At 37.2% G+C, this 26,534-nt stretch overlaps 2 protein-coding genes across 11 annotated transcripts in view; both read left to right on the top strand.

The window, feature by feature from the left end:
- The window catches only part of LOC133521066 (disintegrin and metalloproteinase domain-containing protein 11), an 813,047-nt gene that overhangs the window by 75,437 nt on the left and 711,076 nt on the right, over positions 1–26,534 (top strand). The window lies entirely within an intron of this gene.
- Positions 20,238–23,417, top strand: LOC133521065 (uncharacterized). Its single transcript, XM_061855797.1, has one exon. It carries the CDS (start codon positions 22,375–22,377, stop codon positions 23,206–23,208), a length of 834 nt encoding a protein of 277 aa, XP_061711781.1. The 5' UTR covers positions 20,238–22,374; the 3' UTR covers positions 23,209–23,417.

Here is a 26,534-nt window from a genome sequence, read left to right as displayed (position 1 = left end):
AGCATTTTAAATCGTACCTTAAAACCAGCTAAAAGTGTCCGTCATCTTTAAGACGTTTAAACGTGTGTTCCGAACGGAATGAAAGCTATCGCGCGGGAGCTTTTCAACAATATCGCCGAGGCTTTGTGCGGTGATTAATGTGCCACCGATCCGCTGCGACACTGCAACGGGTTCTAAGTATATATTCTATTCTACGATTGGTAGAGGATCGCTTAAGAACGAAGAACTTTATAAGTTATAGGAGGATTGTTTAGACTGAAATTTTAAGTGTAAACAGTCTTACAAGAACTAAGCTTCATTATAAAAATATAATTGAAACCTATTGTAACTCAGTTGTTGTTGTCGTGACCTGAGCCCTTTTTTGGGCTGTTTGGAGCGAGCCTTGAAAGGACTCGATTGCTGTAATAAAGACGTAATCAATTTTGGTAACTAAACGAAAATTTGTCACAGAAATCAATGCTAAATGGATCCCTCACGCTACATCGTTTTGCACAGCGTTCAGTCAATTAATTACACTCACACTAACCCCTCAGCAATGGGTATTGACTACTTATCGCTTGCAGTCCTTTGTGCAGTGATGGATGCCCCGCAGATCCGCCCGCCAATAGCAACGTTAAGTAAAAACATAATTTCGAGTCTTAAATCCTCGGGGTGTGACTTGCGAGTTGCGGGCCTTCACGACAATAATCATGACAACTACTTGAAATACTACACATACCTACGTTATAAAGAACAGGGCTATAACCGCGACAATCGAAGTTCGTGAATTGCGGGTATTTTTCTCTGTCACTCTAATTACGTCTTAGTAAAGAGAAAGATCCCCGCAATTTGCGAATTACGGTTTTCGCGGTAGGCCCCCAGACAAATGCTGGCCTTGAATGCCACCGAATTTTTAAGCCCCAATTTAGCTCTAATTCACTATACTATACTCATAGAAACCCACTCTTGGACGATGGAACTAAAATGGTAATCTTATCTAGTTACCATGAATATAGAGGGTGCCCAGCGGCAGATCTCCGATTTCAAATACAAAAAATGTCGAACGCGAAGTGCAAGGGAGGTGCTGGGAGATGTTTTAGTTGTGTGAGTGTTGCGAAATGATTTTACTGGTAATGGATCGATGACCATCAAAGCAGGCCTATACGCTAATGAGGCGTATCTAATTAAGGGCTTTTGACTTAGTACTGCAAGTATTTGCATTAATTTCGGCATATGCGGAAAAAGTTGGAGAGCATATCCAGTGAAGGCCGACATTTAGAAAACGTTGTTCTTAAATAGTTTGAAATAGAAAATCTGCCGCTGGATACTCTGTATACTAACTGCTTTTATACATCTCTCTAGAGTCTTTTTCATTAAGCAAGCCATGACACCGAGGAGAATTTAGTTTACCCCACCATTACGCGAATCTGCAACAATAAGAGTAGTGCTCAACGCACTGAATCATTGATCCTCCTGCCCCTCCTGGTTGCTTTCTTCCATTAAGTTGTGCACGCGCTGAGAAGTGCACCTTAGTGAACCAGTCTAAAAGGACCTTGAGATCTGTTAAATCTACACAAAAACTTCGTTCAAGGTGACTTTCGAATGTCAACTAAAGCTGCATTGCTGTTGCGGCGTCGTTGTTGTTGTGCTGCATCCGTCAATTTCCTTGATCAAATGAGTGACGTTCGCCGCCGCATTACTGCCGCGATTGTGACGTTCATTCCGTCACTCATTTTATCAAAGAAATAGTCAGAATCAGTGGCAGCGACGACGCCGCAACAGTAATGTATAGTTGTTAGATTTGTAGCTGGCCCCCAACGGCTTATCATTTGTCCATTGTTAACTAAAATGACGCGTGCCACTACCTGCAAAAAAAAGGGCCCGGTCACTTTAACCGGTTATTGAATTACAACTCCTATGGTAATTGAAATAAGATTCAAAATGAACAAATGGAAAAATAATTTGCGAGTTCTTGTGTGATCCCTATACGGTTACTGAGTGCCGGCGAGTCGAACCAGCCTAAAATGTGTCCTCGATATGCGTAACAAAGGCGCGTTATCGGAGAGCACACCTACACTGGTTTTTTGAGCGTTGGACTAGCCCGCGCTTGGGTGTCAATTAGAATTATACGACCCCTTTTTTTTGCAGGTAGTGGCACGCGCCGTTTTAGTTAACAATAGACAAAGGAAGGGGGCCAGCTACAAATCTAACGACTATAGCTGCAGTTGACATCCGAACGTTACTGTTCGCGTTATGGCAACACTCTTCCCAACTAAGGATCCAATCATAGTTGGGAGCTGCAGTCAAATCTTCAATGCGCCGACAGACCAATAAACGGCGAGAGCCGCGGCCAACCAGAAGACGCGACGCTAGCGTAGCGTCAGAGTTGCACACACACGACGTCTCATCTAGGAGCCACGCTAGAAGTTCTCTCTCTTACATTCTTACCACGGAACCTATCGTGCATGTCCTAGATAGACCTAGCTTACATGGCTGTAAAAAGACCATTAAAATGGTATAAAGAACCGTGTCGCGAATCGCATACTAACAGGTAGGGATTTACGAGTGCATTCACGGAAAAATTGTTTCATTGTTATTCGAAGTGGGCGTATGTTTATAGGCAACCAACAATGGTGACTTAATTGACATTTATATCTGTGAAGATTCTTCATCAGTACTGTCAAATCTTATAAATAGGTCTCCCGTGTGTGTTGATGGATGTTTTATTTGTCTGTTAGATGCCTTGAATACCCTAAATACCAGTTCCTAAAATGAGAACCAGTCAAAGCGTATTTTCTTATAGCTTTCTTGACATTGCAGAAAAACAATATATGGATGACAGTTGCATCTTCGGATTGATCCCGTACCAGGGGCTGGCATGAACCCCTGGGTACATCCGTCGCTCACATGTCTGCCCCCGCCAAGATGGACCCAGCCTCCAGAGGCATCAGAACGCATTAAATCACTAAATCTCTTCGCCATGTCATATTTCCAGAGACTTGGCGGGTCAAAGTTTAAACTTTGACCGCTACCACTGTCACCACGAGGAGGTGCTCTGGTTGCAAGGAGAACTACAGTGCCCTGTAATAGTTCACAGACAAATAATAGACGATATTTTTACAAATGAAATGGGTTTCTGCCACCCTAATATAACGCAGATGAATTTTTGCTAACAATGTATGCCCACCAAATACGCTCATAAGGACGATATATTCTATCGATATAGGCTATGCACTATCTAATGATATATAAGTTACTTCGGGACTCGTCATGGCCCAGGACCCATACTATCCGGGACACGGTTCTTTAAAATTGGAAAAATTACTGCCTTGGATGAGACTTGAACTCACGGCATCTGGATCGATACTCCAGCGCACAAAATTTGCTGACTATGGATGAGGTCTTGGTGGCTCCGTTGGCAGAGCGCTGCAGCGTTCATAGACATTTATGCTTATTAAAAAAAATGGCTATTTAAGAAATTAAGTGTTATATAACAGTTACCTTTATACTGGTTTGTTGTGTCTTCACCATGCACGTGGTCGGTATGCGATTGGAATATAAAGGTGAGTTACCAATTCTTTCGTGTGTCCTTACATTAATTAAGCAAATTTAAGTGTCTGTATGTCTGGCGTAGCCCTACAGGTCGACATCTGCATACTTAAATTTGCTTAATTAATTTAAGAACACACGAAAGAATTGGTAACTGACGTTACAGTCTCGTGGATTTACGTATAAAAGGACGTTTTTTAAGAAATCTAGTGTTTTATTAAATAGCGCTAACAGCCCGCGTAGCCAACGTGCCTATCGATCACGCGAACGAAACGCAACTGTCACAGTCGCACTAATATGGAAGCGTGATAGAGAGAGAGATGACTACGATACGCTACGGAGCGTTAACGATTGTAACGTTGGCTCCGCGGCCAGTTACCTTTATACTTTTATACTGGCTTTTTATATCTCCACCGTGCACGTGGTCGGTATGCCATTAAAAAGGACAAACTTAGTAGCTAAATCATGTCTGTTATGATTTTTAGCAATTAAAGCCAAACTTTAATAAAGATAACAAAAAAAGGTATAAGCACCGTAGGATAAGAAGATTGTTAATGCGTTTTACAAAGACTTCGTAGAAAAGAGTAAACATGTTTACCCGTCAGCTACGGATTCGTTGAGGGAAATATGAACCGTTGAAGTTGTAACGGTTTCAGAAGTTGCATCTAGATGATAAAGATGTTGGAAAGTTTTCTATGATATATATCTGTGTGTCGCCTAGTGTTTGGTTCGTGTTTATTTGACAAAAATATAACCTTAAAGTCATTTGTTTCACTATTTTCTTTTAAACTGTCTCTTCTATTTACATTTTAAGGTGACCAAATGTTAGTTATGAGAGTTACCGACTATTTTTTCCATTTCTAAAATTTAAATAGGCTTACAGAAGAGTCGATGCATAGGTGTCGAGCACATTCTATGCAGTTTTAGACGCGTAGTTAATAGATAGGTACACTCATATGGTCAAGTTTAGATTAGAATTTGCTTCATTTTTAGGGTTCCGTAGTCAACTAACCCTTACAGTTTCGCCATGTCCGTCTGTCTGTCTGTCTGTCTGTCTATCTGTCTGTCTGTCCGAGGCTTTGCTCCGTGGTCGTTAGTGCTAGAAAGCTGAAATTCGGCATGGATATATAAATCAATAAAGCCGACAAAGTCGTACAATAAAATCTAAAAATTTAATTTTTTTGATGGTACCTCCCCTACACGTAAAGTGGGGGTGAATTTTTTTTTCTGCTTCAACCCTACAGTGTGGGGTATCGTTGGAAAGGGCTTTCAAAACTAATAGGGGTCTTCAACAAACATTTTTTGATAAAGTGAATATATTCGGAGATAATCGCTCCGAAAGAAAAAAAAAAATGTGTCCCCCCCTCTAACTTTTGAACCATAGGTCCAAAAAATATGAAAAAAATCGTGGAAGTAGAGCTTAAGAAAGACTTTAAATGAAAACTATAGCGGACATGATCAGTATAGCTGTTTTTGAGTTATCGCAAAAAGTTTCCCCTTCATAGTAAAAAGACTTTTATTAGGTACTGATTATGCAGCCTATTTGTTTAACACGCGTTTCATCCCTTGGTTAACAATTTACTATACTTTAAGCTCCAGTTTAGCTTATTGTGACGGAAGAGTAACTACGGAACCCTACACTGAGCATGGCCCGACATGCTCTTGGCCGGTTTTATTACTTTTTGCTATCGGCGGATGTAATTTTAGTAGGACTACAGTCTACCTACTTTTTTAACTACCTTCGTCACTCTTAGAGTTCTTAAATTTTAGGAAGCAGGTTATATACATACTTGTTTGAGTGTAATGTCGTTATTGACATCTTTTTACATGACAATCATGGCAGAGATATAGTTGAGGCATAAAAATTACTGATAACATTACCAGTAAATGTTTCACGTAGAATATTTTAGATATGTCTTTGATAAGATTACTATCACGTAATAATCATTTCGATCTTATCATTGTTTTGTCAATTACAGTAGCTCTTAAATACTATTTTATTATCAAAACTATTGATTAAGATACTGAGTGTTGAGACCTGTCCTTAATGTGTCTTTTAGTAGTAATCCAAGGTTTTTTTGACATTTACGTTTTATTCCAGAAACATTCTAGACGAGTAATTTCTAACAATTTCTTATACATTTTTTATGTTTCAAGATTTGATTGTGAGGTTTTTATGATTACAATTGACATCTGTATAATAATTCAATATGTTTAAAGAGTAATAATAGTTACATAATTAAATTGCCGTATGCCGGGTGACTTGTGTGCTAAAACATCAACCAATTGGGTCCGACAAGACCCTACCCGGGGTCGCCCTCGCGCCAAACCACGACGGCGATGGCGAGATGACCTTGGCGCCTTTGATAGGAACTGGTGGGAGACCGGGATACGTGGAAAAGGAGAAAGGAACCGTTGCCCAGCAGTGGGACACTAGGCTCATATAGATAGATAGAATCAAATTGCTCTGATAATTAGCTTAAGATGATATGTGTATTTCTCATGAATTGTCTAGGTATTCCACGCGCTTTTTTTTTAATAGGACATTATTACACAAATTGACAAGTCCCACAGTAAGCTCAATAAGGCTTGTGATGAGGGTACTTAGACAACGATATATATAATATATAAATACTTAAATACATAGAAAACACCCATGACTCAGGAACAAATATCCATGCTCATCACATGAATATATGCCCTTACCAGGATTTGAACCGGGGACCATCTGCTTCGTAGGCAGGGTCACTACCCACTAGGCCAAACTGGTCGTCAATTGTCTAGGTATTCCACGCGCTTATTGTTAGGCCTAGGTACTTGAATAAAGAATATTGTGAATCAAATCATTGAGACCTCCAATACATGTAAAAGAACAAACCTTAGCTACCAGGATTAGTGGATGTTGCTGTAGTAAACTAAGAACCCTTATAATTTCGCTCCGTCTGTCTGTCCGTCCGAGCCTTTGTGATCGTTAGTGCTAGAAAGCTGCAATTAATAACTAGTTCAGTAATATTCATTACAGCTCAAATATCAGTAAAATATAAATTTGTAAATGTAACTTTTGTAAAGACATGACATTAACGGGAGTCAAAAATTGGCAAACTACATTTCTTATACATGACTTATTTATTTATTACTACAATTACGAGACTAAAATATTACCATAGCACATTCATCAAAGAGTTACTCAAAAACAGCACGAAAAAGCGAATAAATCACACCTACAATAACGCAGAGTAGATTTACGAGCTATGTATAATTCCTTTTTTAAAACCTTTTTGTTGGGATTGACATATTTTTTTATTAAAATTCGTTGACCTTTTTTCAACACGTGTAGAATTTGTGCCATCGAATTATAAAAACAGAAAAGTAAAGTAAAAATATTTGAAATCGTGATTAGAATGCGAGATTGAATGGGATTGCGCACATATGTCATCCTTGAAATGATATTGTCAACGTTAGAGTACGCAGATAAATAAAATTACTGTTTCCAGCACAATGCCGTAATAGTATAAATATATAATAATTCAGCCTATATACGTCCCAACACGAAAATGATTTACTCAGCATGTGCCATAACCGGCAGGCCGATTCGATATTATTTAGTTATCCTGCGTCTCTCTCGCGTGAATACATGTACAGACAAGTACGAGCGAAATGCACAATACCCCGCAGCCTGTATTATAAACGAATATTAAAAATTATAAAATCTATTATATACATATAATCTGTAAATATATAGTGACGTATAAGATATAATTTTATGAATAAATAATTGAATTGAATTGAATAAATATATGACAGGTAATTATACAAATTGAAAGCTTACATGCTATAAATGGTACTCATTTTTAAGCAGCTAGTGCAGCTACTTACAGCGTTATATCCAGGGGCGTATTTACCCGAGGGCCATCCGGGCCATGGCCCGGGGCGCCTATCTGCCTATCGCCTATCGACAGTAAAAAAAAAAATTAAATGCTTTTTTCCTTGACTTCTGAGGCGGCGAAACTTATTGGCCCGGGGCGCCAAATTTTAAAATATGCCCCTGGCTATACCTAAATAAGCTCGCATTAATTTTGTTGACTATAGATAGTATATGATACGGTGCATTGGGATAACTTCGAATGCAGGATAATTTTGAAAATTGCAAACAACAAAAATCGGCCAAGAGCATGTTGGTCAATGCTCAGTATAAGGTTTCGTAATTACCATTCTGTCAGAACAGGCCAAACCAGGGCTATTGATTAGTGAGAGATATTCATTACAATGACTAAGAAGAGAAGATTTTTGCAATAACTCAAAAACGGCTAGACCGATCATGTTCGCTATAGTTTTCATTGAAAATAATTACTAAGCTTGTCTACGATTTTTTCATATTTTTTGGACCCATCATTCAAGAGTTAGTTTTTTTTTTTCTTTCGGAGCGATTATTTCCTAAAATATTCACTTTATCAAATAATCGTCGTCGTATTTGTTTTAAAAGTCCTATCCAACGATACCCCACACTATTGTAAAACTATTGTAAATATTTCACAAAAATATGTGAAGCAATTGAATATTTATAAACTTAAAATTATTAATTTGGAATTGTCGTTAAAATGTCAAATAAAGATAAAAATATTACAAACAGAACAATATGTCATGTTTAAAATACAAATGCACACAATTTAAAAATAAATAAAATTACATATGCCGTTACAAATTCAATTCCATGTACTCATTTACAGAGTACAGAGGGTTATCTAACATGATTTATGTATCCATGCCGAATTGCAGCTTTCTACCACTGACGATCACCGAGCAAAGCCGAGGACGGACGGACAGACGGACATGTCGAAACTATAAGGGTTTCTAGGTGACTACGAAACCCTAAAAAACAAGATGCCTGTAATTTGACATTGTAATTATTTATACCTTATACATATACGAAATATATATATTATTAATTATACCTATACATATACGAAATATATAATATATTATTAAGTCAAATACTATAATAGCATGCATAGCCTTTAACCTGTAATTTAGTATAAATAAATAATAAGGACATTATTGCACAAATTGACCAAGTCCCACAGTAAGCTCAATAAGGCTTGTGTTGAGGGTACTTAGACAACGATATATTTAATATATAAATAATTACAAATACTTAAATACACAGAAAACACCCATGACTCAGGAACAAAATATCCATGCTCATCACACGAATAAATGCCCTTACCAGAATTTGAACCATCGGCTTCATAGGCAAGGTCACTACCCAGTACCCACTAGGCTAGCTAGACCGGTCGTCAAATGACAGTATGAAGCTAGATATAAGACAATTTGTGTGCCCTGACAGGGTGTCATGGAAGCTTCCTGTATAACTTTAATAACATCCCATGTACATGACTTTACAAATAATCATCTCATCTTATCTTATCTAATTTCTGGTTTTGACTTAATACATCGTCTACAACAAGTTTCGATGTAGTTTCGCGAGCTATATAAGTGTGGGAAATTAACGTTTGGGTACAAAGGGCCTACCGCGAACCACGTTCGACGTGTTGCCTCTCTGTAGCAATCGTAAATTCGTACGGAAGTGTGACAGGGAGGCAACACGTCGAACGTGGTTCGCGGTAGCCCCTCTGGAATCACAGAAAAGAAACGGATTCTTGCAGAAACGTGCAAACAGTTTCAATCATTCAATGTCACTTTTGTAAGGCGTTACTGGTCTTGATTTTTTGATACCGATGGTTTTGGCAGATTTCCGACTGCCTACGCCAGGCCATAGAGACTTGAGCAAGGATAGAGTGCTAACTCCATACAGTTTTCTTACTAAAACACGGGTTATTTCCGTAGTCGCCATCTAGCGTCAAGTAGCGAAGTTATACTGCTACTTGACAATAGATATCGCGATGAAAGAAATTTACTCCTTCTGCTTATAATATTAGCTGTAAATTGTTTTGTCAATACATTTTTCGTCGGTCGCGACACTCGTGGCATCTAGCGGTACTGATAAATCCACTTCTTGATGCTAGATGTCGACTACGCAATAACCCACGTATTGCTAAGAAAACTGATGTATGGAGTTAGCACTCTATTCTTACTTATTTCTCTATGGCCAGACATTTGAGGTAATGAAATGAACCCGCCGCCTTGGTTGCTATTTGGCTTCGGGCGCGTGTATTATAAACGAATGAATATATGACAGCCAATAATACAAATTGAAAGCCTTAGCAGTCTTGTGAATTCTGTACATTTTCAAGTATTTTCTTCTCATTATTACTACCATCTATTTTTCAGTTTTACCGCGTACCGCGTAAATATTTCTATATTATGATGAAGATACACAGGCCAACTCCAACAATATAATGTAATGTTGATCTAACATGGATCTGACAATCATTCCTGTATGTGATAGTTCCAATCTCAATCTTCAACAAAACACGTCATTTTGACACTGACAGACAATATCAGATCAGTATCGTATTAGATTGGAATAAGATCTAATAACTAAAACTCACATCCAAAAATGTCGTTTTTGACATTGATAGATCAGTATCATATCAGTATCATGTCAGTATTATACCAGTACAATATCAGTTCCATATCAGTATCATATCCGAATACAATTATAAATGTCTTTTTCTTTTCCAGGTAAGAATTTGTGGCAGAAATTAAGTCCGGTTGTGTTTGTACAGTGTTTTGGATTACGCGTTTAAGGTAATTGTGGACGTTACCTACGATGGTAGCATGTACTTAATCCCAGGAAGTGCCCTTTGAATGTTCAAAAAATATAATTATATGGGTTAGATGTTGAAACTTTTCGCATAGAGCATTTTTCTATCAGTAGTTAACTAAACTGAGCAATGAGAGAATATTAATACTTTTTTGTGACTGGCTATTGACGCCCACGAGGACTACGAAAATACGCTAGTACTCGTATTTTGCAAACGAATCCTGAAAGCCACGAAAAATGGTCTACTTAAAGGATGAGTCACGCTAGACCGGGCTGGGCCCGGGGTGGGGTCGGCTGGGGCTGGGCTGGGGCCGGGCCGGGGCCGGGCTAGGGCCGGGCCGGAGCTTCCGGCGCTTCGTTTTCTATGGTAAGCACCACGTGATCACCGATCAGCAGTCATAGAAAATGACGTGTCGGACGCCTCGGCCCGGGCCCGGCCTGGTCTAGCGTGAGTCATCCTTAGCGCCCTGTAGGTTCGTGTTCTTCCCTCTCTCTAACTGAGCGTGAGTGAGATGGACGTGTGTGCTCGAGATCGCGTATATCATGTTTTTGAATTTTAATTAGTCGAAAATTTTAACTAAAAAAAGTAATCGATATGTTACCTCAAAACAAATTGCGATTATTTTTATTTTGAGGAGCAATTTTCATATCTTTAGCAATTTATGTACAACACATAAATTGTTACTATACAACATTTTAAAGTCCGTTTCATATATATGTTCGTGATTTTTTTCTATCAAGCAAAAGAAATAAAATCAGGACGCGAATCGATGAAGTCACTAGAGAAAATTCTCAAGATGACTAATTAAATTTTTGCCAATCGTATTGTGATGTATAAAAAACGGTACGACTTTTAAAACTCTCCGCTGTCTGAATCTACGGCACCTTAAGTATTTTACCGTTACCAAGCGAATGGTTCATTATGTATGTATGTATCAGTATGTATATTGTATCCGCACCTTTTTCATTACACAATCTAACTAACCCTTATTTATATCTAAGAACAACTTTACTTAAACATTAGACACCTAATTGCAAACTTTGTGATGGTTCTGTATTTTCCGTCTCAATCACTCTTCTAACATAGTCCTGAGCAAGACAAAATAATCAAATATGGAACTGCGCACAACAAAATTTCGCAAGAACACTAACACAGCGTCCATCTCCTAAAACCTCTTGCACGATATTAACACGTGTCGCGCACGTAAATGCAATGCATTCGTGCATTATTGAGCACACCTGGGCGCACTGCCGTAAACAACTTTTATTCCGAATGCACGTGTCTTGCACGACAAACCGAAAGAGCTTAAACACCATTAGAACCTAAGTAACCACGAACGAGTTACATAGCTCGATACGCCTTTCTGCTCTTGCGCAGGTTTTATGCAGCTGTGCATTTGGGCGCTACTGACACGGTAGCAGCGAGGGTAACACTTAAGTACGAAGTATATTTGGAGCACGTAGAAAATGTCATATGTGGAAAAGGAATTGATATTTTTTTGTGCTGAATATTGCAAGACGTTTTGTGGGTTTTCGTGGACGAAAATTTTTTTGCGGAGTCTGCGTTTGCTTGTCAGTTAATGGCATTGTTTTTTTTAATAATAGTTTGTTAAATGAAAATTATACGGTATTGCTGCTGAGGGCTTAAACAGATTTTATGGCGCAGCATGTATTTCAAAATGGATTTGGCTTCTTGAACTAAAAGTATGAATGCTACTTTAAGTTTTTGGATCATTTCCTTCCGTTTTTTGCTACTATGAATATAATATATACTTGACAATAATTCGACTTGTGTAACCTTTCAATTTATATTTGTTAAACATCAATGATAACTGCGTTTAAAAACAGGGGCCTTCTTTGCAGAAATCAACAACAACCAATCTAGTCAAATACTAGCAACATTTTTTTATCATCATCATCATTATGCGTCCCATTGCTATAAATTATAGGGCAATTATAGTGCCCAGCCTCCTGTCATTTTACAAGAGGGTGTAGGATATCATCCTACTTCTAGCCTGGAACCAATTCAAATATAAATTTTAATATCTAAACGATGTCATTATGTTGTTTTCTTGTTCGTACATGTATTACGTGAGTGAGACTCAGAAGCGAATGATAATTAATAGACATAATTTTAATGACGAAATATAATTTCGAATTGTCCTCCTAGGGTTCTAATGAGGGCTACCGTTTACATACCGAATACAAATTCAACAGTTGGCATTGGCACCACTGTTGAGTAAGGTCCGAAGTACAGCTGTCAAAGTCATTGTATTATGGGCGCGACAAAGTTTACATACCATAATACCATACCATAAATAAAATAACCTCTTCATAAACCGCTCCTTCAAGCGGCTTAATTTTGCACCTTGTTTTCTTATTCTTAACTCCGCTTTTAAATTACTGGCATTCATTGAGCCGTAACTCATAATTTCAACTAATGTTAAAAAAGTTAACCAAATAATCATAATTGTAATAAACGCGCGTAACCCACCAGAAATAGTGAAAATTGGCATTTCGAAGACCTTACGCTACACTAGCGCCTCTAGCGAATTCATACGCGGTAGCCATCATTCACAACTCATATCTCACAATTCAGTAATACTTTCCAATAGAACCTTCCTGGTAAAAAAGGAATCAATCTTCCATCAAAAATGACTGGCATATCCGGTGTGACAGGCGCCCTCTTGCGGCCCCCAGACGAATTATGCCAGTTACCAGCACAATTCTGACAGGCCGGCAATTTTGACAGGCCCGCCAGGCCAGAAGAGTTCAGATTTCCTGCTTGGAAATAAGAGCATAAACTGCCATCGAGTTTGATTTCTCTTTGATGTTCACACGGAATTTTACCGATGGAAGGTGCGTTTGACGTGTTTTGATTTTAAGCGTTACTCTTGTGTTGCAATTTTAGTCGGATATTTTGGTGGCTATAAAGCTCTGTCCAATTTTTCGTCTAGGAGTACCTATTCCTGGTTGTTGTCAGTTCAACTGCGGATTTGTAGTTAGTGTTTTTACTGAAATGTAATTCTAATCGTGTGATTGGTTACACGATAAATTGATAAATATTAACAATTGAATTTTAAGAACTTTTCTCAGCTTGCCACGTTTAAAAAGACAAGAAAAATAATAAAGTTGTACATTTATAAGAAGTCTCACTTCTATTTTACACTCTTAAAGCGAAGAACCCACGTAGCGGGATGGCACCGCTGCACGGAGCGGAATGGCGGAGGCGCGGCGTCGTGTGCCCGCCTGCCCGGTCTAGGCTGATTACCTACATACCGTGATAACAACGGCCCGATTCGAAGAATGATTAAGACACGTTTAAGATCTTGGAAAGATCTTTAAAAGATCGATAGCTAAACGAAATGTCGAAATTGACGTTTATTTCGATTCCACTGTGATCCCAATAAGATCTATCTACGACATTTCTAACGTCAAAGTGACATTGGTTGCCCGAATCGAGCCGCTTCTGTCAATTATACGACATACAAACGATATCTAAATGAGAACTTATCTAAACCAGAACTTATCGTTATCGTATCTCAACTTTCGAATCGCGCCGCAAGGCTCGGAACCGGTTTATTTTGGTTTTCCTCCGAACTTTTATAAGAACGCCAACGTTTTAAGAACTTTATTGTAACCTAAAAAAAAATGGTTTATTGGACTAGGTCGCGACGAAACGGCCGGCCCGGCTGGTAGCGTGCGACGTAAACATAGACACCGACATAGGAAAAAACCGGTTTTTATTGCTCTAAACTCGTTTATTTGACAAGAACTGGTCCCTAAAAACCGGTTTAAAAATAACGGTTTTTGGAGCAAAACCGGACTTAAAAGGTTTTGCGCCAAGTACATGATAACGGTTTGGAAATTTTACCGGTATCTGAGCCTTGTGTGATACAAAATTTCACGCCGCGCTTCCGCCGTACAGCATGGTGTAGCGGCGGTGCCATACCATTAGGTGAGTTCTTCGCCTAATACAATATGAGGCCTATTTCCGGCAATAGGACGTATAAAATCTGGCGATGACCTTAATTATTGTACGTTAATGCTCTTAAAAATAACCTCTGCACGTTGCAGTTTCATCCTTGTTCTGCATTTCTGAACTAGATGGCGTTTTCTCTTTTCACAAGTCACTGGCGGTCTTATACACGGTTTAACCAGTGGCTCTGTGAGCTGTAGACGTCGCGATAAGATTCATAAGCGTAAAAACAAAACAAAACAACTTACTTCTTTAAGTCATTTTGACAGCGTACTCACAATGGTCTTAAGCGCCATAGACTCTAACGGCACTTAAGCCTTTATTCCCATTGATTCCAAAACTAAACGACAAAAAAAAATTTAACTTCTGAATCTGTTCAAAAGGTATTGTAAGGTGTATAGCAGCGGTTTCTAACCTGGGGGTAATTACCCCCGTGGGGGTAAAACTGGTATGTTACGGAGGTAATAAGCTTAATTAAAGATAACAAAGATTAGACCTATAAGAAAGACTATTGATGATTATTGGTAGGAGGGGTAAAATCAGGAGGATAGTTAGTCTTAGGGGTGACAGGACTCAAAAGGTTAGGAATGATGTATAGTATACCATAACTTCATAATAATATAGTCCATTTGTGGAATCGCATGACATTTTCATATTTTCGGAATTACCTACTTTAATACATCTTATTATACAAAGTGTAACAAAAATAGTGGGGAGCCTTTTAAGCGCATATTCCGTATCCTGTTCTAATTAGGAAAAAGTAGAAGAAACATTTTTTTGCCGCCAAATTTTTTTGTTTGGCAGAGTTGTTTTTCTACTTTTCCCTAATCGGAATAATCCTAAATGGATCCCCACTATTTTTGTTACATTCTGTATGTACAGAGTTTTACGAAAAGGTATTTTATAGTTGGAATATCACGGCAGTTATGACCTTCGTGTTAGTGAAGCTTCTTTAATCTTATTATGGCGGGAGTTATAGATCGCTTCATGGCTGTTCCCTTCGCATAGCGAGCTCGACTCGAGGCAAGGGCGAACCCAAATTACCTATAATATTATTTTTCCGTCAAAATATAAATATCTACTGTTGTCCTACATTATCATGAACCTGATGACACCCCTCCCCCTGGATCCATCTTTGCCTCGAGCTCAGGCGAGCGTTTGCTTTGTGAAAACTTATAAAAGTATCACCTAAGATGCAATTACACTAGGCCGTGTATACGAATACATCTATCGTATGTCTGGTACATACGATAGATGTATTCATATACACGGCCTAGTATTAGTTATTTTAGTAAACTATTTCGCAACCAGCCCGCATATTTCAAATCAGTTTGGCTTCTTGGCACTGTGTAGAAATGTAGCCTCACTCTGTATTTTCTATCGCATGTATAACGGGAGTGTTCCGAGGAACTGTTCGGATTAATCCCTGCCGCTTCTTTCCACCATCGCTCTGCTTGGCAACATTTCTATCCTCAACACTTAGATGGTTGGCAGTCCTGAACTGTGTGTCTCCAGAAACTTCCTGCCTCGCATAACTGTGGAATAAACTGTCGCCCGCGTTAGTCTAATAATCTCCTGTGCTCAGCAGCGATGGGAATAGAACCAGGATGCATTTTATGCTCCTCGCTTCCGAGTCACAGGCCGTTCTATTTATGGGGTCTTTAGCTCAGTCAACCGTACACTTTGATACTAAAGCTCATCACGATCCGTTTCTATAAAATTATAGTTACGTGGTGATTGTACTAACTACCTCCTTGTCTAGTTGGTGACCCTGCTTACGACGCAGGTGGTCCCAGGTTCGAATACTGGGATATAAGGAATTTATTTGTATGTTTATCACATTTGCTCCTGAGTTCTGGATGTTTTCTATGTATATAACCGGCGACGACCGCCTACGACGACCGGCCTGGCCTAGTGGGTAGTGACCCTGCCTGTGAAGCCGATGGTGCTGGCTTCAAATCCCAGTAAGGGCATTTATTTGCGTGATGAGCACAGATATTTTTTCCGGAGTCATGGATGTTTTCTATGTATTTAAGTATTTGTATATTATATAAATCGTTGTCTGAGTACTGTAAAGGGATACGGTCTATGTGCAATGGGGAATGTAAACGCTCGAAGTAGATTTCTGATAATATTTATATATTTTTTATTCAAACAATACAATACAACTATCGTTAATGCTTGCCACCTTCAGACTGAATCGCCTGCAGATCTTTATTCCTTCAACATGGCATATTTCTGAATTCAAATAATCGGTGCCAGTTATCTACCACGAGGCTGTGAATGTTTCCGACCTTCACAGTACCCACAACACAAGCCTTCTTGGCTTACCGTGCGACTTAGTCAATTTGTGTAAGAATGTCCCTATAATATTGATTTATTCATTTATGTTAGGGCCTGTTTCACAATGTCCAAGTAAAGCCCTGAATAAGCTACTTGCCACTTATCTGACGAAGTAAGCCATTGTTGACGTTTCACTATCTGCAAATAAGCTTAACTGGTAGATAAATACCTTTACTTTTAAGTAGTTTTATCTGGCAGTTAATTTATTTGTTAATTAGCTATCCAATACTTTACTTAGACTTTGTGAAACAAATCTGTATTTATATATAACATTATATTACATACGAAGCCATATATGGCGGATATCATATTCAATTCTAATGACAACTGTTAAAGTTCAAAATTCTAGAGATAAAAAGAAATGAAAAAAAAATTAATTATTTTATTTTCAGGCAACTATGGGCCCATAGATAAATATCTTAAGACTAGCATACATATAATTTTATCTTAAAAACTAAAACACACACTATGGCTGCGATGCATTTCGCAACCCCGCTGTGTCAGGGCTGCGGAACCACCGAAACTTGGCACCCTTCGGCCAAAACTCCTCCTTTGTGAAGGTTATTACATACAGTAAGGGGTTAATAGCTTCATTTGGTCCTAAATGCCTGTAATCCTAGTTTTCACAATCCTAGGAGGTGTGCATGACATCATTTTGATATTATTTGGATGTCAATGTGTACGTCTGAATTTTACTCGCTCGTCTTCGCCAGATTTGAACGCACCGTAAAAAACAACGATGTAATTAACAAATTTTTTGGATTTGCTGCATGTCCAATTTATACAAGGTGTAACAAAAATAGTGGAGATCCGATTACTAGCATATTCCGTATCGTGTTTTGATTAGGATAAGGTAGAAAAAAAAAATGTTTTTTTTTTCTATGGGGCAGTTCGTCCACGTCGAGCAACCCTCCATTCAAAACTAAATTTTTTCTCGTCAAAAATTTCTGTTCGGAAAGAGAAGAGTCCCCATACATTCCACGACTCTTCTCTTTCCGCACAGACTATACCCACAATACCTAATATAACCTTAAACGGACCCTCGTTATTTTTGTTACACCTGTATTTCCAAGTGATTATTTTAAAATAAAGTAACATGCACTTTTTCAAAGCTTAATAGTTGCCATGATATCCCAATTTATTCTAACAATGTTTTATCCCCGCAAGCCATTAACCTTTTTTCTCAAACGCCTTAAACTCCAGAAAGTATGAACCTCACCACTTAATGACACAAGTTTTTCTATTTAGAACTTAGGCATCGCCCTCTGTTAAGCAATTCGCGAAACATTTCGTCTTTCGTGTATCGCTAGTGTGATTTAACCTCTCGCTCGGTAATAATTTAAAGTAATAAGAGATCACTATAATCTGGTTTGACTATGCGCTACAGTCGCCATCAGATATACTGGAGCGGCCGAGGCGCTCATAAACATCTAAACACGCACTCTAACGCCTTGATAATAGAGGCGTGTTCAGATATATGTGAGCACCTTGGCCGCTCCGATTTACATGATGGCAACTGACGTAAGTGAGCCTAATACTAATATAGCAAACGCAGAGGAAATAGTGTTGGTAGATTCGAGTCTTTTGGCTCCTCGATTAGTCAGTATGTCTTAACTGTCTTAAGCTAATAAACGTACGTGACGTTCTCGATCCCTCTGTAGAGATTTGAGTCCTTCCTGCAAAGGACTCACAATTTATGAGTCTAAAAGCCACCTCACACTAGGGTCTCCCGAGCGTCGGCGTCTAGTCAACTCTATAGCTACTGCTCGTCGCAATGTTGGTGCAACTGCGCAGCGACGCCATTTTCCATAGCGCTGACTAGACGCCGACGCTCAAAAGACGCGAGTGTGGCCCTGCGACACAATTTATAGGACTGTGAGACGATAGTGTTTTGTGGGTAGTTTGCACATTGTAATTTTGATAGCAGGTGAATATATTTTTCCTCAGTTATCCGTTGACCCCGAACGCTGTAGAAGGTTCAAAATGTCGGAATGTATTTTTAAATTCATTATATGCGATATAATCGTCTAAATAGTTTTATTTCATGAATAATTATTGCGGTAACCGTAGACGATATAATTTAATTTAATTTAAATTTATTTAGAACACAAACAGTCACATATACAAATGGATTTGAAGTGTAGTGTACTTAACATATTTAAGAATGATAGACCTGGAGGTTCATTATTACCTAAGTACATAATGTTAACATACATACTAACAGCAGAAAGAAAATAATAAAATAATGTGATGATGTGTGATGTGATGTGATGTGGATAATGTGTGTTAACCTCTTAAGGCCCAGCCATAGAAATGAAAAATCCAAAATTTGCCACTGGAATTTGATTTATAGTGCACGGAATACAGTAGATTTTATTTTGTTTGAAAATTGCACGAAACAAAACAAATGCAACTCTGTCCTAATTAAATATGATTTAAATTTCATCGAACTGAATAAGTCCTATAGGTAGGACCTTGGGCCTTACGAGGCTAAAAAGAGAAGGACCACAATAATTCTCACATGATATCTACATCTTGTCTGACTTGCGTATGAAAATAGATTGAGAAGTACGCCTCAGCACAAAATCGAAAGAAGTAATAAATATTTATTACGAAGTCCTTTGAGCGGCGGTTTCATATTTCCACAGACATAAATACATACAGTGTAGAATCGGAATTTTACTATAAAATATGAAAAACATTTGTGAAGGATACTTGCAATGAATTAGGTAGGTACTTAAGAAAAAAAAATCGTAAATTTCCAAATTCGAAATAACAAGTAGATATTTTAATATGTTACCCTTTATGCTGCCAGCGTCTTCCGTACTATGCCGCAGGGGCCATTTTTAGATTTAATTCAGTCATATCTTAGTTTTAGTTTACTTATAGTTTTTATTATTAAGTTTAGTAATTATTTTATATCATAATTATATTTCTTCATAATCATTTGAATGAAAATGTTTTACCCTTTATTTTAGCTTGGCCATAGTTGGCTAAAATGAAAATAAAGACTCTTTTTCTCTCGCGTCACTCGCGTCTAATTATGATCCCTATTACAGTTCTTTCTGACAACAGAATTACAAGAGTACAATACAATTTTGCTGTGTATTTTAATTCCATCATCTATGTAATTATTATTATGAGGAAGGGGTAAGAATACTTTAGAGCTACAAAAAAAATACATTTCTAAATAGGCTAATGAGGTAAACTTCCAAAAAATGTCTACTAACTTGGACCCGGGTACGTCCTTAACCTTAAACTACGTCGAAAAGAGAGGTATGGGCATTGTGATGTCATCTCGCTTTGTGTGGTAGGGCACAGCACAGCGGATGTCATTCCAGATCTAGAGCAGAGCCCAACTGGGGAAGTACGTCCACCTTACAGAAACCGCAGCCAAATAACACTAGACCCTACTCATAGTGTTGTGCTCCTGCCAGTGAGTAAGGTTGCCAGAGCTCAACAAGGGTACGGAGTGTTAGGGTTGGCAACGCGCATGCTACTTCTCTGGAGTTATGAGAGTCAGAATGGCGGGTGTACCTAAATAAAATTAAATGAAAACCATACCATATTTTTGTACCTAATTTGTACTATTTAGTACCTCCATTAAAAAAAATTGTACATACCTCACGGTACTTAAAGTTATCACCAAAAAACAGTACACCCACCATCCTGACAGTCAGAATGGCGGGTGTATTTTAGTACGCCATGTTCCCGTGGTTATTGATAAATTCTATAAAAGCCAAATTTTTGTACCTTTTTTGTACCTTCATATTCAATTATAATACGAGTAATTTTATTTGTGGTTTCCAAGTTTTACTCATTTTATATTTTGCTTGCTATAAGAGTTTTGCAGGCGTTATAATTTTTCAAGTTATCGATTTCATTATTAAGAAAAAACGCTAAGGTACAATTATTTTTATTACGCCAGGATTTAGTACCTTTAATGTTTAATCTGTTAAGTTCAAGTAACTCAGTAAATCATGTTTTAAAAAAGGCTACACGCCAATTCAAAGAAATCTTCCTAAGAAAAATCATTTTTAAGACATGATTTTCTGAGTTATTTGAACTTAACAGATTAAACATTAAAGGTACCAAATCCTGGCGTAATAAAAATAATTGTACCTTAGCGTTAAAAAAGGCTAGGCGCCAATTCAAAGAAATCTTCCTAAGAAAAACCATTTTTAAGACATGATTTTCTGAGTTATTTGAACTTAACAGATTAAACATTAAAGGTACTAAATCCTGGCGTAATGGAAATAATTGTATCTTAGCGTTTTTTCTTAAAAATGAAATCGATAACTTGAAAAATTATAACGCCTTCAAAATTGTAATAGCAAGCAAAATATAAAATGAGTAAAACTTGGAAAGCACAAATAAAATGACTCATATTATAATTGAATATGAAGGTACAAAAATGTGGCTTTTATAGAATTTATCAATAACCACGGGAACATAGCGTAATAAAGTACACCCGCCATTCTGACTGTCAGGATGGCGGGTGTACTGTTTTTTGATGATAACTTTACGTACCGTGAGGTACAATTTTTTTTAATGGAGGTACTAAATAGTACAAATTAGGTACAAAAATATGATATGCTTTTGAATTATTTTTATTTAGGTACACCCGCCATTCTGACTTTCAACTGGAGTTGCAGGCGTACATAAGCTACGGAGACTGCTTACTATTAGGCGGGCCGTGTGCTTGTTTGCCACCGACGTAGCATAAAAAAAATTAACATTTTACGTGATAGCCATAAAAAAATAATTGTCATGAAAAGCATCATTTGACGCGTGAGGTGTATTCACTTTACTCTTAACCAACTAATAATGCGATAAAATCTGGCTCGATTTAACATACTTCTAGTAGTCGTGTCGTATTCGAACATTGCTAGTATTTAAAAAAACATGATAATACAATAATTTGGCAATAAGAAATTTATTTAAAAAAAGGTTCTTTAAATAGGTTAAGTTTTTATGAAACTGATATTCTACCGTCCCGTAATTCAACTAATTAACACACTCTCAATCTTGATAATGACCGATACTACTACCAAACATAGTTAACTAATCTATTTATATCGCAACCGATAAGTAATCATGCTTTAACCAAAAAAGTCTCAACTCATAGTAATTTCCAATCTAACTTCAACATTACGTTATAACTAATAAGGTTTAATTCAAAAAAATATACTCATTTCCAAATTAGTAATCATATTACGTATGTAGTGATTTACACTCGCTCATTGACTCCGATAATCCTTGAATTAAATTTCAGGAGCTCGTATCATGGTTAATTGTGTAATGTAAAAAGTGACTTAGTTTAGAAGACTATAGGGTTCATATTAAGATGTAGTGGGTATAGAAAGATTTGCGGTTTGGGAAGAATTGGTATTTTAATAGGTTAATCTCTAAAGAATGTGTTGTTTAGCGTCAATGCTATTATAATTTTATAAGATTTGTGATAAGGCATTTGCTTGTATTGACCAAATTCCAAAATATTCTAAACAATATCAGAAACAAATAAACAATATGTGAAATATTTCCTTTAAAATTAGCTTGAATCGTAAAGGGCTTAACAATTATAGACCGTAATCATACCTACCTAACCATGTATGTATACTATAACATACCTATATAATTTATTACCAATATTTTACTCGCAGAATTTTTCCCAGCATCACTTTCATGTTATCTCTTATCAGAAACTAAAAAAGTCTTATCATGTTCGCACAATGCGGCCATGTCAGTCGAGATAACGCATCGGCACCGATAACTTGATAACAGTTATTGTATTACCACTATGACCACCGTAGCTGTCGTAGTTGCCGCTGATAGCAACCTCGGTTACCAAGTCCTCAAAAAACTAACAAAAACATACAAAGGGAAAATATACTTCACTACAGAAGACGAATCTATCGGCTACAATATACTTCGCACCTTAGAGAAGAATGCGACGAATCTACACTACTATCGCATGGACATAACTTATACGAAAAGTATTATCAACTTCAGACACTACGTACAAGATCAAGATGAAAGGATAGACCTGCTGATCAACAACACGGATTATGTACAAACTGAGAAGAAATTGTCTCATGCTGAGAAAGTGAGAAGAACGCTAAGTGTGAATTTTTATGGATACATCAATTTCGGGAAGCTGATATATCCTTTGTTAATTGAAAATGCTAAAGTCGTGAATGTATCGGGACCAGCTGGTCTGTTAGCGACGATCGAGAATGAAGCGATTAGAAAAAGGATCAGTGATCCAAATCTGACGGAAGATGAGTTAGTAGCTGTTATTCAAGATTATGAAGAGGCATGTAGAAGAGGCATTGAGAAAACGGAAGGTTGGGGTTTAAGCGTCCAAGCTGTAAGTAAGGTAGCTCTCAATGCTGTTACCTTTTTGCAGCATAGAGAATGGAGCAGCAAAGGAATCGTGATTAACTGTGTCAATCCTGGCAGTCTCAATAGTAAAGACGAACGGAAATCAACCAAAGTTTTCCAAGACGGCGCCAAAGCAATTTTATATCTAGCACTAGAAGCACCTCTATCTATAAAGGGGAATTTTGTGTGGAGCAATTATTCAGTTATAGAATGGAACTGTGACCCTTACGTTGAAGTGACAACTGTGTGAACAGAGAACAGTTAAACCAGTGTTATAACAATATTCCCAGCTATCGGAAGGCCGCAGAAATTTTGCAGTTTGCGGCGAAATAGCTTAGCGCGTGACATTTCGAGATGATCCCAATTTATACATTTCAGTGTAGCGATGGTACTGAAGTATGCGAGCCACGTTTCCTTGTCTATGATAAGATGTGAATAAACCTGAAACAATAAACTGAAGCCGGTGCCTCAATTTACCTTCATTAAAAGTTAGAATACTTAGACAGTGGGTGTACTAAATTGTGTTTTACCGCTGACCTTTCTATGGCAAATATTAGTGGACTATTAGAATTTGCATTTATTCGCGCTTTTAGTAGGCCATTATTTACGTTTGCCGTGGAAAGTGTACCGTTATGAATAATAATAAATATTACAGTTACCTGGTAAGAGCACGTTCGTAGTTCGAACGTGCTTTAATTTGGTACTATCGCTATTATAAATGTTCCAGACTGTTTCGTTTCGGGCGCGACAGAACAAGATGATATTAGTTTGTGTATTCAATTTTTGCTTTATAGGTCAACTATTGCAATTACATATAAATGTTATAGACAATTTGGCTTATTTTATGTTAGGAGTTATTCTTTCTAGTTCATAAATGCGTACGCATTAGTCATTTGCTCTAATTTTCGATCTTACACAGATAAAGAATGATGGAATTGCTTATCTTATAGTTGTAGCTATAAAATAGTCGTCTGAATGGCATTTGCAAAGACATTGTATAAAATTTTTAATTATTCTAAAAGTATGCAAAATTATAGGTACCATTACTTTATAGACAGGTTCCGAAAGCGACAAAATAAATCGAAGCCCACAATATTTTTTGTAGTGGCATTGATCCTACCGACATATTTTTTTACTAGGAACAGTAAGTAAAATTTTAAATGTGTATAATAATTATAATATATTTTTGACGAATTTAACTTTATATTAATTTCAGATTGTAGGGCGTAGGTATTTGCAATCATTTCATATAATTTTTAGCCCTGATTTCTAATAAAATTGCAGACAAGCTACAAAGTTGATCTATTTTGATTGATTACACAATAATAAACAATAAATGTTTTGTTATTACTTATACAATCGTATATCCAAAATATACTTTTTTGGCTAGAGTAAGGAGAATTGCTGTTTGTCTGTTAAGTTTTTAGTTCTTATTTTTAACCAAGTCACCTCTTAAGCTAAAAATAGAAGCAAGGTGCTGCCCAATCAGCTCTCTCCGGTGTGGTGGAGCTCAAGGGGATTAATTGTTAGATTGCAATTTGAGGTGCGACCAGAGACGCAATCTGGAGAGATTTGCCGGGCCAATTTATTTTTCCATTGTTAGCGAGGCTGTTTCGCGGTAACCGTTGCAATCTTTCTTCGATGTCCCGTCGATGTTAAAGATATGTTTACATTTATCGCCTTATTACAAAGGAGTAAGGTGCAAAAGTGTAAACATATCTCTGACGTGGACTGTCCATCGGAGACAATTATTATGCCAAAAGTTGCCATAAATAACAGTAGGTAATTTGTTTCTAATTAATAAATCTGGAGAGCCACATTATACTTTTAAACTCTTATTTGTGAGTATTAGTTAGTCTATGTTTAATTCTGTTACTCTATATACAGTAAACTGACTGTTTTTACAGCTGTGTGTACTATAATAGCATACAACGAGGGAAAACCAGAACTATAGATCAATAAGCCATCCGACACCACTGCACTCTCCACACGCTGGCCCATCTTAGTGGGCCAGTATGAGGGCCCATCATGTAGAGGAGCCATTACACAAACACGCCCAGTTTACCTGCGAACACACCGCGCGGTAGGTCAATATTCAGACTAATTGACTAGTTACACATTCTGGAGCCAGCATAGATCTTAGGAAACAAGATATTGTTGTTTTAAGTACCAATTTAGATTATGAACTGTAAGCGTATTACAATTATAAAAAACAAAAATATCACTACAGACGTTTATTGCCATAAAAGTACCTAGAAGAAAAACTTTTTTTGAAGCGAGAACTATTTGGGTTTTGTATGGCGGGTTGGCCAACTTGCCAACTTGGATGAAATCAACTTTACGCGACAAAAATGTTTTTTCTACCTTTTCTTAAATAGAGCACGATACCCATACATAATATGCGCTTAAACCGAGCCCCATTATTTTTGTACGCTTTGTATGGTCACATCTGAAAATATCGATACGCAAAAGTGCCAAAATAATGTATACACTTCTTTATTGCCCATGTATTAAGGTAGTGTATACATATTTTTGGCACATTTTTCGTATCGATATTCTTATTTTTGGTATTGATATTTCAAATGTATCAGATTAGCAGGTGGTAGTTAATTAGTCTAATTTAACAGTAAGTAGGTTATTGTTAAAGATAATCTGGTAAAAACTAAGAGAGAGGAATAACTTTTTGAATCTAACGAAATAACGGTAATTTTTCTATGAAATTCCATTTCGGGAGAAAACGGTTTCCACTAACAAAATCTTAACAAATAACTTTTTTTTTTTATTTTTTTTATTTTTTGTATATACTACGTCGGTGGCAAACAAGCATACGGCCTGCCTGATGGTAAGCAGTCTCCGTAGCCTATGTACACCTGCAACTCCAGAGGAGTTCCACTAACAAAATCTTAACAAATAACTTTTATTTTGATGTCGAACGCTTCAGCATAATATATTATAGGTTTATAGGTTTCGCTTTAAAACAAAAATTGTAGTGCACATTTTGAAAAAAGGAACACACATTAACCTAGTTTTGTTGTGTTGTGTCAATAAGATACTAAAAAGTCATGGAGAATCGAAAATGTTTAAAAGTGGAAAATGTTGTGTTTTGTTTTGTTTTGTTTTGTTTTATAATATATTTTATGCTATTCGTGCACTATGTAAATAATGTATATTATGATTGTTTGTATTTCTCTATGTACACTTACTTAATATCATTGTAATATTCTCTTGGAGAAATAAATTCTTAAACCATAAACCATAAAATCGTTTTCTCTTTTTGTATGGACGATACTTCCCTCTTAATACGGATAATAGGGAGTATTACTGCAATATTCTGTCGCCAGAGTGCAGCACTAGCACAAAATGAATAAATATGACATTATATTATGTTACATTATATTATATTATGCCACCTACGACCCAGTGACCCTGCCTATAAAGCCGATGGTCCTGGGTTCGAAACCCCGTTGGAGCATTTATTCGTGTGATGAGCACAGATATTTTTTCCCGAGTCATGGGTGTTTTCTATGTATTTAAGTACTTATATATATATTATATTTATCGTTGTTTGAGTACCCA

This window comes from Cydia pomonella, chromosome 9, assembly GCF_033807575.1.
Source record: "Cydia pomonella isolate Wapato2018A chromosome 9, ilCydPomo1, whole genome shotgun sequence".
Lineage (NCBI taxonomy): Eukaryota > Metazoa > Arthropoda > Insecta > Lepidoptera > Tortricidae > Cydia > Cydia pomonella.
This window is presented reverse-complemented; position numbering and strand designations above follow the sequence as displayed.

Bases quoted from the DNA above. Each gene is read 5' to 3' on its own strand.
- LOC133521065 (XM_061855797.1), top strand. From the start codon at position 22,375: ATGACCACCGTAGCTGTCGTAGTTGCCGCTGATAGCAACCTCGGTTAC.